General features: G+C 49.0%; 1 protein-coding gene across 1 annotated transcript; it reads left to right on the forward strand.

The window, feature by feature from the left end:
• Positions 1-2424: 2424 nt before the first annotated feature.
• LOC139405640 (delayed-rectifier potassium channel regulatory subunit KCNS2-like) lies at positions 2425-5659 on the forward strand. Its single transcript, XM_071148056.1, has 2 exons — positions 2425-2882; positions 3618-5659. The coding sequence occupies exon 2, from the start codon at positions 3658-3660 to the stop codon at positions 5095-5097; it is 1440 nt and encodes a 479-aa protein (XP_071004157.1). The 5' UTR covers positions 2425-2882; positions 3618-3657; the 3' UTR covers positions 5098-5659.
• The last annotated feature ends 9673 nt before the right edge of the window (positions 5660-15332 follow it).

Genomic DNA, 15332 nt, shown 5'->3' on the forward strand with positions numbered 1-15332 from the left:
AGACAATGGTCCTATTCCCTATATATAAGGCACTATTGCAGACCGTGGCCCTATTCCCTATATATAGGGCACTACTGGCAGACCATGACCCTATTCCCTATATATAGGGCACTACTGGCAGACCATGGCCCTATTCCCTATATAGGGCACTACTGGCATACCATGGCCCTATTCCCTATATATAGGGCACTACTGGCAGACCATAGTCCTATTCCCTATATATAGGGCATTACTGGCAGACCAGGGGAGGGGAGAGGACAGGAGAGGAGGGGAGATGACAGGAGAGGAGGGGACAGGACAGGAGGGGAGAGGAGAGGAGAGGAGGGGAGAGGACAGGAGAGGAGGTGAGAGGACAGGACAGGAGAGGAGAGGAGAGGAGAGGAGGGGAGAGGACAGGAGAGGAGAGGGCAGGAGAGGACAGGACAGGAGAGGAGGGGAGAGGACAGGACAGGAGAGGAGAGGAGGGGAGAGGACAGGACCTATTCCCTATATAGAGCACTACTGCAGACCATGGCCCTATTCCCTATATATAGGGCACTACTGGCAGACCATGGCCCTATTCCCTATATATAGGGCACTACTGCAGACCATGGCCCTATTCCCTATATATAGGGCACTACTGCAGACCATGGCCCTATTCCCTATATATAGGGCACTACTGGCAGACCATGGCCCTATTCCCTATATATAGGGCACTACTGGCAGACCAGAGCCCTATTCCCTATTTAGGGCACTACTGCAGACCATGGCCCTATTCCCTATATATAGAGCACTACTGCAGACCATGGCCCTATTCCCTATATATAGGGCACTACTGCAGACCATGGCCCTATTCCCTATATATAGGGCACTACTGGCAGACCATGGCCCTATTCCCTATATATAGGGCACTACTGGCAGACAATGGTCCTATTCCCTATATATAAGGCACTATTGCAGACCGTGGCCCTATTCCCTATATATAGGGCACTACTGGCAGACCATGACCCTATTCCCTATATATAGGGCACTACTGGCAGACCATGGCCCTATTCCCTATATAGGGCACTACTGGCAGACCATGGCCCTATTCCCTATATATAGGGCACTACTGGCAGACCATAGCCCTATTCCCTATATATAGGGCACTACTGGCAGACCAGGGGAGGGGAGAGGACAGGAGAGGAGGGGAGATGACAGGAGAGGAGGGGACAGGACAGGAGGGGAGAGGAGAGGAGAGGAGGGGAGAGGACAGGAGAGGAGGGGAGAGGACAGGAGAGGAGGTGAGAGGACAGGACAGGAGAGGAGAGGAGAGGAGAGGAGAGGAGAGGAGGGGAGAGGACAGGAGAGGAGAGGAGGGGAGAGGACAGGAGAGGAGAGGGCAGGAGAGGACAGGACAGGAGAGGAGGGGAGAGGACAGGACAGGAGAGGAGAGGAGGGGAGAGGACAGGAGAGGACAGGAGAGGAGGGGAGAGGACAGGAGAGGAGGGGAGAGGAGGGGAGAGGACAGGAGAGGACAGGAGAGGACAGGAGAGGAGGGGAGAGGACAGGAGAGGACAGGAGAGGAGGGGAGAGGACAGGACAGGACAGGAGGAGACGAGACAAGACAAGACGAGACTAGAAAAGAGGTCAGAGATGTGTCTCTGCTAAGACATATTTCCAACTCAATGGTCACACAAAGCGCACACACAATGTTTTGGGCATTACTGTTTTATTTTGTGCTAACCGTTAAGTAAGGTCATCTAGAAGGGTCTGTGACTGTTCATATGGATGTGCTGGGTGAAGGATGCTTGGTTTGACATGGGACTTTTAAATCCCCTGTCCCCATTGGTGCACAAGATAACCCGTCATGTCTCAGAGGAGCCAGAGGGAAGTCACTGGATGTTTTCTCTCTCAGGATGTCGATCCTAACCCCACCGTCTGGAAGTGATCCATCCACTTACCCAGGAACCATTTCTCCATGGAGATTATGTATATATATATATATATATATATTTTAAACTGTAGTTTTGATTTCATATAATCCTATTCCTGCGTATAACAGTAATCCATCATTCAGACACACTGAAATTCTAACCAGTCAGAGTACATGATATCTAATCATTCAATTGATTTGACAACGGATTAGTTAAAAACAAACCCACGTTTTCTGCCTCACGAATCAATCCTAACCTTTACACGTCTCATCCGTCTTCACTAAAGGCTCAGCTGGAGAGCTCTCAGCCGGTTAACGGTGAACGGTTACCTCATTTGAAGATGACGGCCTCTGTATAACGCTCGGGCGCACACGCTTTTAATGATTCGTGACTTCTCCTCCCTCGCGGAGAGCAGAGTAAAGGAGTCGGTCCTTTCTGCACCTTTCTCCGAGAAGAGGGAGGTGCTGAATTCGCTCGGGAAGGCGAGGGCGGAACGGTAGTTTACAGAAAGTGGTTGCTACTGCACGGCAACAGAGCTGAGGTCTAACCGCTACTAGACGTCACAATGGAGATTCATCCGAGGAATTCCCTCACTACGGAAACGGAAGCATCTGGAGCGTGTTAGTTACAACGGGAGATTAAGATGTGGCGCGAGCGCTCATGATTTAACGGTGTAAATAGTCTATGGGGGAGTCTGTCTGTGGGGCGGACACGTTTTATGTCTGGAGAAGAGAGAGACAACCTTGTTCCGCGCTGACGGCTCCGTTGAAACCCCTCTATCTAACCTGGGCAGTAACGCATGACTGACTGACAGACAGACAGACAGCATTGGTTCAGTCTTCCACGCTAGCTGGAGGAGGCACAGAGAGGAGGCATCTATCTACGTCTATCCAAATTGCTCAGCAGCTCGGTGAAGCCCAATGCCCTCGTAGGAGCTGATATGCAGACGCGTTGTGTAGGAGACTCGGGAAAAGGGCGTTGAATAAAGTAAGGAATATGTGATGTTTTGTAGTATATTGTACCGTTATAATACAACAGTATTACATGCATTGATTGGTGTATTATTTAATGCATAGAGGTAGCCTAGCCAAGATTTAAAAAAAATATAAAAAATAACACAACTGTTTGACTCGAGTTATTTTTCTTTATCATAAGCGCGGGCGTGAGATTTTGAGGGAAATCCAACGAGATGTTGTAATGTGAAAGACGCAACATGTTACTAAACGACCAGAGTGTGTGATCTCATTCAGAGACACTGTATAATTTACCTGTTGTGTCATGTGATAAAGCACACCCCCCCCCCTCCCCCCTCCCATTTATTCCTGTATTAGTTTTGTTCTGGTTCTGGTTCCTGAAGGGAATAGATTAAGGAGGAACCCGATATGATGTCTGACTGTCCATGTTTTCTCTCTCTTAGAAATGAGAGGATTCAAACTGCTCTCTCTCTCTCTCTCTCTCTCTCTCTCTCTCCCTCTCTCTCTCCCCCTCTCACTCTCTCTCTCTCCCTCTCTCTCTCCCCCTCTCTCTCTCTCTCTCTCTCTCCTCTCTCCTCTCTCTCTCTCTCTCTCTCCCTCTCTCTCTCCCCCTCTCTCTCTCTCTCTCTCTCTCTCTCTCTCTCTCTCTCTCTCTCTCTCTCTCTCTCTCCCTCTCTCTCTCCCCCCCTCTCTCTCTCTCTCTCCTCTCTCTCTCTCTCTCTCTGTCTCTCTCTCTCTGTGTGTGCAGGTACTTCTCCACTCCCCAGTCCGTTCACCCCTCGCCAGACATGACGGGTCAGAGCCTGGAGGAGCTGACAGCAGCCTACGAGGATCACACCGTGCGTATCAATGTGGGAGGGTTCAAGAAGAGGCTATTCTCCAACACTCTGTCTCGCTTCCCGGAGACCCGTCTGGCTCGGCTGCTACAGTGCCAATCAAAAGAGTCGATACTAGAACTCTGCGACGACTACGACGACGCGGAAAATGAGTTTTATTTCGACAGGAACCCGGCTCTCTTTCCTTACGTGTTGAATTTCTACAACACCGGGAAGCTGCACGTCATGGCAGAGTTGTGCATCTTCTCCTTCAGCCAGGAGATCGAGTACTGGGGCATCAATGAATTCTTCATCGACTCGTGTTGCAGCGGCGCCTACCACTGCCGAAAGATGGATCCTAACCGCGGGGAGGACTGGGACGACTGCCGGAGCGACGAGGGCAGCACCGCGTCATCGTTCGACGAGATTCTAGAGTTCTATAACGACGCCACTAAGTTCGATAAGCAGCCGTTGGGGAGCGTCCGCAGGCGGATCTGGTTGATCCTGGATAACCCGGGGTACTCCGTCGCCAGCCGAGTCATCAGTATCCTCTCCATCCTGGTCGTGTTGGGTTCCATAACCACCATGTGCATGAACAGCATGGCTGAGTTCACCCTGGTGGACAGGGAGGGGACGCCTCACGAGGACCCCAGGTTTGAAACGGTGGAACACTTTGGTATCGGCTGGTTCACCTTGGAGCTGGTGGCCCGGTTCACAGTCGCCCCAGATCGTATCCATTTCTTCAAGCATCCGTTGAACTTAATAGACCTCGTGTCGATATTACCGTTCTACCTGACACTCTTCATCGACCTGGTGGCCGAGAGCAGCCCGGCGCTGGCCAACCTGGGGCGCGTGGCACAGGTGCTACGGCTGATGAGGATCTTCCGTATCCTGAAGCTGGCGCGTCACTCCACGGGGCTGCGCTCTCTGGGCGCCACGCTGAGAAACAGCTACAAGGAGGTGGGGTTGCTCCTGCTCTACCTGGCGGTGGGCGTGTCTTTCTTCTCTGTCATGGCCTACACCGTGGAGAAGGACAGCGAGGACTTCTCTACCGTCCCAGCATGCTGGTGGTGGGCCACGGTGAGCATGACCACGGTGGGGTACGGAGACGTGGTCCCGGTATCTATAGCCGGCAAGATGACGGCCTCGGCCTGTATCCTGGCAGGCATCCTGGTGGTTGTGCTTCCCATCACCCTCATATTCAACAAGTTCTCCCTCTTCTACAAGAGACAGAAACAGTTAGAGATCGCTATGCGCAGCTGTGACTTCGACCAGGAGATCAAAGAGAACCTTCCCTCTGTCAATCTGAGGAACTACTATGCACACAAGGTGAAATCTCTCATGGCCAGTCTGTCCAATATCAACCGGAGCCTGCCCAGTGTACACAGTCTGAACGAGATGTCAATACATTAAGATCTGTGGATCAACAGACTGCCCCCCACCCCGCTGGCCTTATAAGGAAGGACGTGACCGAAGGAGAGGAGAAACATGGTGCAAGAGGTAGTGCTGTTTCTGTGTAGCCCTTGTTGTTGAATAGAGCTACATGGGAAGCTGAAGTTTAGTTTGACTGACAGGCGAGGGCGTGGTCGGGCCAACCAACATCACAACCTTTCTATTGGGAGAATCTCATCGAATCCTCTCTCTCTTTTACATTCTTCTCAAATCCCATTGGATGAGAAAGCCAGAGGTCCTTCCCCTCTGACCTTTCTAATCCAATGGGTTTTTTGAGAAGGCTTTTCGAGGAGAGAGGACACAAGATATCAAAGAAAAACAATGGAGATTCTCCCAATGATTCCTCTTCCACCTTTTCATTCACCTCAAGTGTTTTAACAGTGTGGTTCACCACTAGGGGTCAACCCTAGGACATGGGGTTCATCACTAGTCACGAGGGGTCAACCCTAGGACATGGGGTTCATCACTAGTCACGAGGGGTCAACCCTAGGACATGGGGTTCATCACTAGGGGTCAACCCTTGGTCATGGACTTTGTCACTAGTCACTAGGGGTCAACCCTAGGACATGGGGTTCATCACTAGGGGTCAACCCTAGGTCATGGACTTCATCACTGGTCACTAGGGGTCAACCTTAGGCCATGGACTACATCACTATTCACTCGGGGTCAACCCTAGGACATGGGGTTCATCACTAGGGGTCAACCCTAGGTCATGGACTTCATCACTAGTCACTAGGGGTCAACCCTAGGACATGGGGTTCATCAATAGGGGTCAACCCTAGGACATGGGTTTCATCACTAGGGGTCAACCCTAGGTCATGGACTTCATCACTAGGGGTCAACCCTAGGACATGGACTTCATCACTAGGGGTCAACCCTAGGACATGGGGCTTCATCACTAGGGGTCAACCCTAGGACATGGGGTTCATCAATAGGGGTCAACCCTAGGAGATGGGGCTTCATCACTAGGGGTCAACCCTAGGACATGGACTTCATCACTAGGGGTCAACCCTAGGACATGGGGCTTCATCACTAGGGGTCAACCCTAGGACATGGACTTCATCACTAGGGGTCAACCCTAGGACATGGGGCTTCATCACTAGGGGTCAACCCTAGGACATGGGGTTCATCACTAGGGGTCAACCCTAGGACATGGGGTCAACCCTATGACATGTGGTTCATCACTAGGGGTCAACCCTAGGACATGGGGTTCATCACTAGGGGTCAACCCTAGAACATGGGGTTCATCACTAGTCACTAGGGGTCAACCTTAGGCCATGGACTTCATCACTAGTCACTAGGGGTCAACCTTAGGCCATGGACTTCATCACTAGTCACTAGGGGTCAACCCTAGGACATGGGGTTCATCAATAGGGGTCAACCCTAGGACATGGGTTTCATCACTAGGGGTCAACCCTAGGTCATGGACTTCATCACTAGGGGTCAACCCTAGGACATGGACTTCATCACTAGGGGTCAACCCTAGGACATGGGGCTTCATCACTAGGGGTCAACCCTAGGACATGGGGTTCATCAATAGGGGTCAACCCTAGGACATGGACTTCATCACTAGGGGTCAACCCTAGGACATGGGGCTTCATCACTAGGGGTCAACCCTAGGACATGGGGTTCATCACTAGGGGTCAACCCTAGGACATGGGGTCAACCCTATGACATGTGGTTCATCACTAGGGGTCAACCCTAGGACATGGGGTTCATCACTAGGGGTCAACCCTAGAACATGGGGTTCATCACTAGTCACTAGGGGTCAACCTTAGGCCATGGACTTCATCACTAGTCACTAGGGGTCAACCCTAGGACATGGGGTTCATCAATAGGGGTCAACCCTAGGACATGGGTTTCATCACTAGGGGTCAACCCTAGGTCATGGACTTCATCACTAGGGGTCAACCCTAGGACATGGACTTCATCACTAGGGGTCAACCCTAGGACATGGGGCTTCATCACTAGGGGTCAACCCTAGGACATGGACTTCATCACTAGGGGTCAACCCTAGGACATGGGGCTTCATCACTAGGGGTCAACCCTAGGACATGGACTTCATCACTAGGGGTCAACCCTAGGACATGGGGCTTCATCACTAGGGGTCAACCCTAGGACATGGACTTCATCACTAGGGGTCAACCCTAGGACATGGGGTTCATCACTAGGGGTCAACCCTAGGACATGGGGTTCATCACTAGGGGTCAACCCTAGGTCATGGGGTTCATCACTAGGGGTCAACCCTAGGACATGGGGTTCATCACTAGGGGTCAACCCTAGGCCATGGGGTTCATCACTAGGGGTCAACCCTAGGACATGGGGTTCATCACTAGGGGTCAACCCTAGGACATGGGGTTCATCACTAGGGGTCAACCCTAGGACAATGGGTTCATCACTAGGGGTCAACCCTAGGACATGGGTTTCATCACTAGGGGTCAACCCTAGGACATGGGGTTCATCACTAGGGGTCAACCCTAGGACATGGGGTTCATCACTAGGGGTCAACCCTAGGACATGGGGTTCATCACTAGGGGTCAACCCTAGGTCATGGACTTCATCACTAGTCACTAGGGGTCAACCCTAGGACATGGGGTTCATCAATAGGGGTCAACCCTAGGACATGGGTTTCATCACTAGGGGACAACCCTAGGACATGGACTTCATCACTAGGGGTCAACCCTAGGACATGGGGTTCATCACTAGGGGTCAACCCTAGGACATGGGGTTCATCACTAGGGGTCAACCCTAGGACATGGAGTTCATCACTAGGGGTCAACCCTAGGTCATGGACTTCATCACTAGTCACTAGGGGTCAACCCTAGGACATGGGGTTCATCAATAGGGGTCAACCCTAGGACATGGGTTTCATCACTAGGGGTCAACCCTAGGACATGGGGTTCATCACTAGGGGTCAACCCTAGGACATGGACTTCATCACTAGGGGTCAACCCTAGGACATGGGGTTCATCACTAGGGGTCAACCCTAGGACATGGGGTTCATCACTAGGGGTCAACCCTAGGACATGGACTTCATCACTAGGGGTCAACCCTAGGACATGGGGTTCATCACTAGGGGTCAACCCTAGGACATGGGGTTCATCACTAGGGGTCAACCCTAGGACATGGGGTTCATCACTAGGGGTCAACCCTAGGACATGGGATTCATCACTAGGGGACAACCCTAGGACATGGACTTCATCACTAGGGGTCAACCCTAGGACATGGGGTTCATCACTAGGGGTCAACCCTAGGACATGGGGTTCATCACTAGGGGTCAACCCTAGGACATGGGGTTCATCACTAGGGGTCAACCCTAGGTCATGGACTTCATCACTAGTCACTAAGTGTCCCCTAAAGTTTAGTCATTGTGATTTTGTCCAAAGTAGAGCTTTTCTCATGTTCTCCTGTTATGAGGTACTGTTGATGTGTAACTGTTGTACTGCAATGAGATGATCAATACAAGATGTTGATACCTTCAGATGTCTAGAAACCCATATTAAAGATCAATACAAGATGTTGATACCTTCAGATGTCTAGAAACCCATAGTAAAGATCAATACAAGATGTTGATACCTTCAGATGTCTAGAAACCCATATTAAAGATCAATACAAGATGTTGATACCTTCAGATGTCTAGAAACCCATATTAAAGATCAATACAAGATGTTGATACCTTCAGATGTCTAGAAACCCATATTAAAGATCAATACAAGATGTTGATACCTTCCGATGTCTAGAAACCCATATTAAAGATCAATACAAGATGTTGATACCTTCAGATGTCTAGAAACCCATATTAAAGATCAATACAAGATGTTGATACCTTCAGATACCACATACCACAATCCATGTCTCAAGGCTTAAAAATCCTTCTTTAACCCGTCTCCTTCCCTTCATCTACACTGAGTGAAGTGGATTTAACAAGTGATATCAATCAGGGATCACAGCTTTCACCTGGATTCACCTGGTCAGTCTGTCATGGAAAGAGCAGGTGTTCCTAATATTCTGTCCAGTCAGTGTATCGGCCTATAGGAACTCCTCATTGACCTGGTCAGCCTATCATGGAAAGGGCAGGTGTTCCTAATGTTCTGTCCAGTCAGTGTATCGGCCTATAGGAACTCCTCATTGACCTGGTCAGCCTATCATGGAAAGAGCAAGTGTTCCTAATGTTCTGTCCGGTCAGTGTATCGGCCTATAGGAACTCCTCATTGACCTGGTCAGCCTATCATGGAAAGAGCAAGTGTTCCTAATGTTCTGTCCGGTCAGTGTATCGGCCTATAGGACCTCCTCATTGACCTGGTCAGCCTATCATGGAAAGAGCAGGTGTTCCTAATATTCTGTCCAGTCAGTGTATCGGCCTATAGGAACTCCTCATTGACCTGGTCAGCCTATCATGGAAAGAGCAGGTGTTCCTAATGTCAGTGTATCGGCCTATAGGAACTCCTCATTGACCTGGTCAGCCTATCATGGAAAGAGCAAGTGTTCCTAATGTTCTGTCCGGTCAGTGTATCGGCCTATAGGAACTCCTCATTGACCTGGTCAGCCTATCATGGAAAGAGCAAGTGTTCCTAATGTTCTGTCCGGTCAGTGTATCGGCCTATAGGAACTCCTCATTGACCTGGTCAGCCTATCATGGAAAGAGCAAGTGTTCCTAATGTTCTGTCCGGTCAGTGTATCAGCCTATAGGAACTCCTCATTGACCTGGTCAGCCTATCATGGAAAGAGCAAGTGTTCCTAATGTTCTGTCCGGTCAGTGTATCAGCCTATAGGAACTCCTCATTGACCTGGTCAGCCTATCATGGAAAGAGCAAGTGTTCCTAATGTTCTGTCCGGTCAGTGTATCAGCCTATAGGAACTCCTCATTGACCTGGTCAGCCTATCATGGAAAGAGCAAGTGTTCCTAATGTTCTGTCCGGTCAGTGTATCAGCCTATAGGACCTCCTCATCGTTCATCTGTCATTCGTTATAGTAGTGCTACTTCTTCCTTTCAGACACACCATGAGTCCCAAATGGCACCCTATTCCCTTTATAGTGCACTACTTTTGATCAGAACCCTATGGGCTCTGGCGCCCTATTCCCTATGGCGCCCTGGTCCAAAGTAGTGCACTATAACGGGAATAGGGTGCCATTTGGGAAGGCGCCATGGTAACCAGCCATCATAATCCATTGAGTTCCACTGATGTTCTTCTTCTGTTGTTTCCACACCGCAGGCAGCTGACACACCAGGTGACTCATAGCCTCCAATAAACTATCAGCTATCAAAACAATCCGCCTCAATGGATCACGGTGACCGATTGCTCGTTGCTATCAGATATCCACACGTTACAGCACAGTATACAGGAGGAGTTTACAGAGGGGAGATCATTTCATGACTCTTTAAACAAGAATTCAAGGTTTCAGTGTCGACTTCTTTCTCTCCTCTCAGACAGCTTGTTGCAGAGAACGTAGCTACTGGAAAAGCTCCTGAAAACGGGTGAATTTTGTAGTGAAGGCTATGCGTACTCCAAGCCACACGACGTTAACTGAGCTAGCTGCTGTAAAATATGTCTAGCTAGTGCTAACATGTCATATCCGTTTCCACAGCAACACAGTACGTCTGACCAGTGGATTTGCCTGAGCAGAAATATCACTCATCGTGTTTGACAGAAGACAAACCAAAGACACTGAATCCTGACAATATAACTTAAAAAAAAAAAAAGTCTTCCTCTTTGATTTGACTATCTACAGTGGCCATCACTCCTTCCTTACCACAGATGCCCAGAGCTCTTATTCCACACAAGGATTTCCTGGAAGCTCCTGGAAGATGACAAGAATTAGAAAACGGGTTGTTTTGATCCTGGATGCTGATTGGTTGATAGCAGGGAGTTATCGCACGATAATTCCCTGCAAAGTACCATCCCTGTCTCCAGCCAATTGAATTAGTTTATGTTGTTTACTGACATGTCTTCAGGGAACAGATGCTACAGAACAAACAGAATACAACAGGGGTTCTAAACATTACCTCAGAAAACAACAATACAAACAGAAAACAACAGGGGTTCTAAACATTACCTCAGAAAACAACAATACAAACAGAAAACTACAGGGGTTCTAAACATTACCTCAGAAAACAACAATACAAACAGAAAACTACAGGGGTTCTAAACATTACCTCAGAAAACAACAGGGGTTCTAAACATTACCTCAGAAAACAACAGGGGTTCTAAACATTACCTCAGAAAACTACAGGGGTTCTAAACATTACCTCAGAAAACAACAGGGGTTCTAAACATTACCTCAGAAAACAACAGGGGTTCTAAACATTACCTCAGAAAACAACAATACAAACAGAAAACTACAGGGGTTCTAAACATTACCTCAGAAAACAACAGGGGTTCTAAACATTACCTCAGAAAACAACAGGGGTTCTAAACATTACCTCAGAAAACTACAGGGGTTCTAAACATTACCTCAGAAAACAACAGGGGTTCTAAACATTACCTCAGAAAACTACAGGGGTTCTAAACATTACCTCAGAAAACAACAGGGGTTCTAAACATTACCTCAGAAAACAACAGGGGTTCTAAACATTACCTCAGAAAACAACAATACAAACAGAAAACTACAGGGGTTCTAAACATTACCTCAGAAAAAAACAATACAAACAGAATACAACAGAGGTTCTAAACATTACCTCAGAAAACAACAATACAAACAGAAAACAACAGGGGTTCTAAACATTACCTCAGAAAACAACAATACAAACAGAAAACAACAGGGGTTCTAAACATTACCTCAGAAAACAACAATACAAACAGAAAACAACAGGCGTTCTAAACATTACCTCAGAAAACAACAATTAACCATGTGACAGTTGGTGCCATTTTTTTGTTGTTGACCATATTACCTGAAGAACAAGGGAAGATTAAAAACCAATAGTCAAGGATCCCCTGAGATTCAAAATAATTTTAGCTCTGTGAAGCCCTCTGTCCATCCTCTTAGACTCTCTGCTTCGTGTGTCTAATTTCAGGCACAGCAATAAACAACACTAGAGAACAGACTTTAAGGCACACATTTCATCACAACTTTCACATGAATGTTTAAAACATTCATATATTCACATCTTCTATATCTGAGTGAAAATGTTGAATAATATGATTCTAGGGTACACATAATAAGCATGAACAGGCATGATAAATGCTCCAAAACACATTAGATAGTACAGTTTGAATAAATAAAAATATCTGTCTATATTAGCATATATTATTAGTATATAAAGTAATAAAGTGTTGTATATTTGCTGGCTTCGTCCATGAAGTTCTAGGGTGCCAGGGAGGGAACTGCAAATACCGTGGACAAGGAATGAAATACATCAGGGGGAGTGTGCAAGTACACACTCCAGGAAGAGGGGACAGCTTACAGTGTGTTCCCCAGGGAGAGGGGACAGCTTACAGTACATTCTCCAGGGAGAGGGGACAGCTTACAGTACATTCTCCAGGGAGAGGGGACAGATTACAGTACATTCTCCAGGGAGAGGGGACAGCTTACAGTACATTCTCCAGGGAGAGGGGACAGCTTACAGTGTGTTCCCCAGGGAGAGGGGACAGCTTACAGTACATTCTCCAGGGAGAGGGGACAGCTTACAGTACATTCTCCAGGGATAGGGGACAACTTACAGTACATTCTCCAGGGAGAGGCGACAGCTTACAGTACATTCTCCAGGGAGAGGGGACAGCTCACAGTACATTCTCCAGTGAGAGGGGACAGCTTACAGTGTGTTCCCCAGGGAGAGGGGACAGCTTACAGTACATTCCCCAGGGAGAGGGGACAGCTTACAGTACATTCTCCAAGGAGAGGGGACAGCTTACAGTACATTCCCCAGGGAGAGGGGACAGCTTACAGTACATTCTCCAGGGAGAGGGGACAGCTTACAGTACATTCTCCAGGGAGAGGGGACAGCTTACAGTACATTCTCCAGGGAGAGGGGACAGCTTACAGTACATTCTCCAGGGAGAGGGGACAGCTTACAGTACATTCTCCAGGGAGAGGGGACAGCTTACAGTACATTCTCCAGGGAGAGGGGACAGCTTACAGTGTGTTCCCCAGGGAGAGGGGACAGCTTACAGTACCTTCTCCAGGGAGAGGGGACAGCTTACAGTACATTCTCCAGGGAGAGGGGACAGCTTACAGTACCTTCTCCAGGGAGAGGGGACAGCTTACAGTACATTCTCCAGGGAGAGGGGACAGCTTACAGTACATTCTCCAGGGAGAGGGGGCAGCTTACAGTACCTTCTCCAGGGAGAGGGGACAGCTTACAGTACCTTCTCCAGGGAGAGGGGACAGCTTACAGTACATTCCCCAGGGAGAGGGGACAGCTTACAGTACATTCTCCAGGGAGAGGGGACAGCTTACAGTACCTTCTCAAGGGAGAGGGAACAGCTTACAGTACCTTCTCCAGGGAGAGGGGACAGCTTACAGTACATTCCCCAGGGAGAGGGGACAGCTTACAGTACATTCTCCAGGGAGAGGGGACAGCTTACAGTACCTTCTCCAGGGAGAGGGGACAGCTTGCAGTACCTTCTCCAGGGAGAGGGGACAGCTTACAGTACATTCCCCAGGGAGAGGGGACAGCTTACAGTACATTCTCCAGGGAGAGGGGACAGCTTACAGTACCTTCTCCAGGGAGAGGGGACAGCTTACAGTACCTTCTCCAGGGAGAGGGGACAGCTTACAGTACATTCTCCAGGGAGAGGGGACAGCTTACAGTACCTTCTCCAGGGAGAGGGGACAGCTTACAGTACCTTCTCCAGGGAGAGGGGACAGCTTACAGTACATTCCCCAGGGAGAGGGGACAGCTTGCAGTACATTCTCCAGGGAGAGGGGACAGCTTACAGTACCTTCTCCAGGGAGAGGGAACAGCTTACAGTACATTCCCCAGGGAGAGGGGACAGCTTACAGTACATTCTCCAGGGAGAGGGGACAGCTTACAGTACCTTCTCCAGGGAGAGGGGACAGCTTGCAGTACCTTCTCCAGGGAGAGGGGACAGCTTACAGTACATTCCCCAGGGAGAGGGGACAGCTTACAGTACATTCTCCAGGGAGAGGGGACAGCTTACAGTACATTCTCCAGGGAGAGGGGACAGCTTACAGTACCTTCTCCAGGGAGAGGGGACAGCTTACAGTACCTTCTCCAGGGAGAGGGGACAGCTTACAGTACATTCCCCAGGGAGAGGGGACAGCTTACAGTACATTATCCAGGGAGAGGGGACAGCTTACAGTACCTTCTCCAGGGAGAGGGGACAGCTTACAGTACCTTCTCCAGAGAGAGGGGACAGCTTACAGTACGTTCGGAAAGCATTCAGACCCCTTGACTTATTCCACATTTTGTTACGTTACAGCCTTATTCTAAAATTGATTAAATAGGTTTTATCTTATTAATCTACACACAATACACCATAATTAATCACAATACAGCATAATGACATCACAACACTAAAAAATGACAAAGAAAAAACAGGTTTTTAGAAATTTGAGCACATTTAAAAATAAAACAAACCCAGAATGACCTTTTTACATAAGTATTCAGACCCTTTGCTATGAAACTCGAAATGTAGCTCAGGTGCATCCCGTTTCCATTGACCAACCTTGAGATGTTTCTACAACTTGATTGGAGTCCACCTGTGGTAAATTCAATTGATTGGACATGATTTGGAAAGGCACAGACCTGTCTATATAAGGTCCCACAGTTGACAGTGCATGTCAGAGTAAAAACCAAGCCATGAGGTCGAAGGAATTGTCCGTAGGAATTGTCCCTGTCTCCCTTCCTCCCTCCCTCCTGTCTTCTACTCCCTCCCTCCTGTCTCCCTACCTCCTGTCTCCATGTGTTCCCTGTCTCCCTACCTCCTGTCTCCCTGTGTTCCCTGTCTCCCTACCTCCTGTCTCCCTGTGATCCCTGTCTCCCTACCTCCTGTCTCCCTGTGTTCCCTGTCTCCCTACCTCCTGTCTCCCTGTCTCCCTACCTCCTGTCTCCCTGTGTTCCCTGTCTCCCTACCTCCTGTCTCCCTGTGTCCCCTGTCTCCCTACCTCCCTCCCTGTGTTCCCTGTCTCCCTACCTCCTGTCTCCCTGTCTCCCTACCTCCTGTCTCCTGTCTCCCTACCTCCCTCCCTGTGTTCCCTGTCTCCCTACCTACCTCCCTGTGTTCCCTGTCTCCTGT

This window comes from Oncorhynchus clarkii, chromosome 3 (assembly GCF_045791955.1).
Source record: "Oncorhynchus clarkii lewisi isolate Uvic-CL-2024 chromosome 3, UVic_Ocla_1.0, whole genome shotgun sequence".
NCBI classification, from domain to species: Eukaryota; Metazoa; Chordata; class Actinopteri; order Salmoniformes; family Salmonidae; genus Oncorhynchus; species Oncorhynchus clarkii.

What these genes read in the sequence shown, in the direction of transcription:
- LOC139405640 (XM_071148056.1), top strand. Translation starts at nt 3,658, where the DNA reads ATGACGGGTCAGAGCCTGGAGGAGCTGACAGCAGCCTACGAGGATCAC.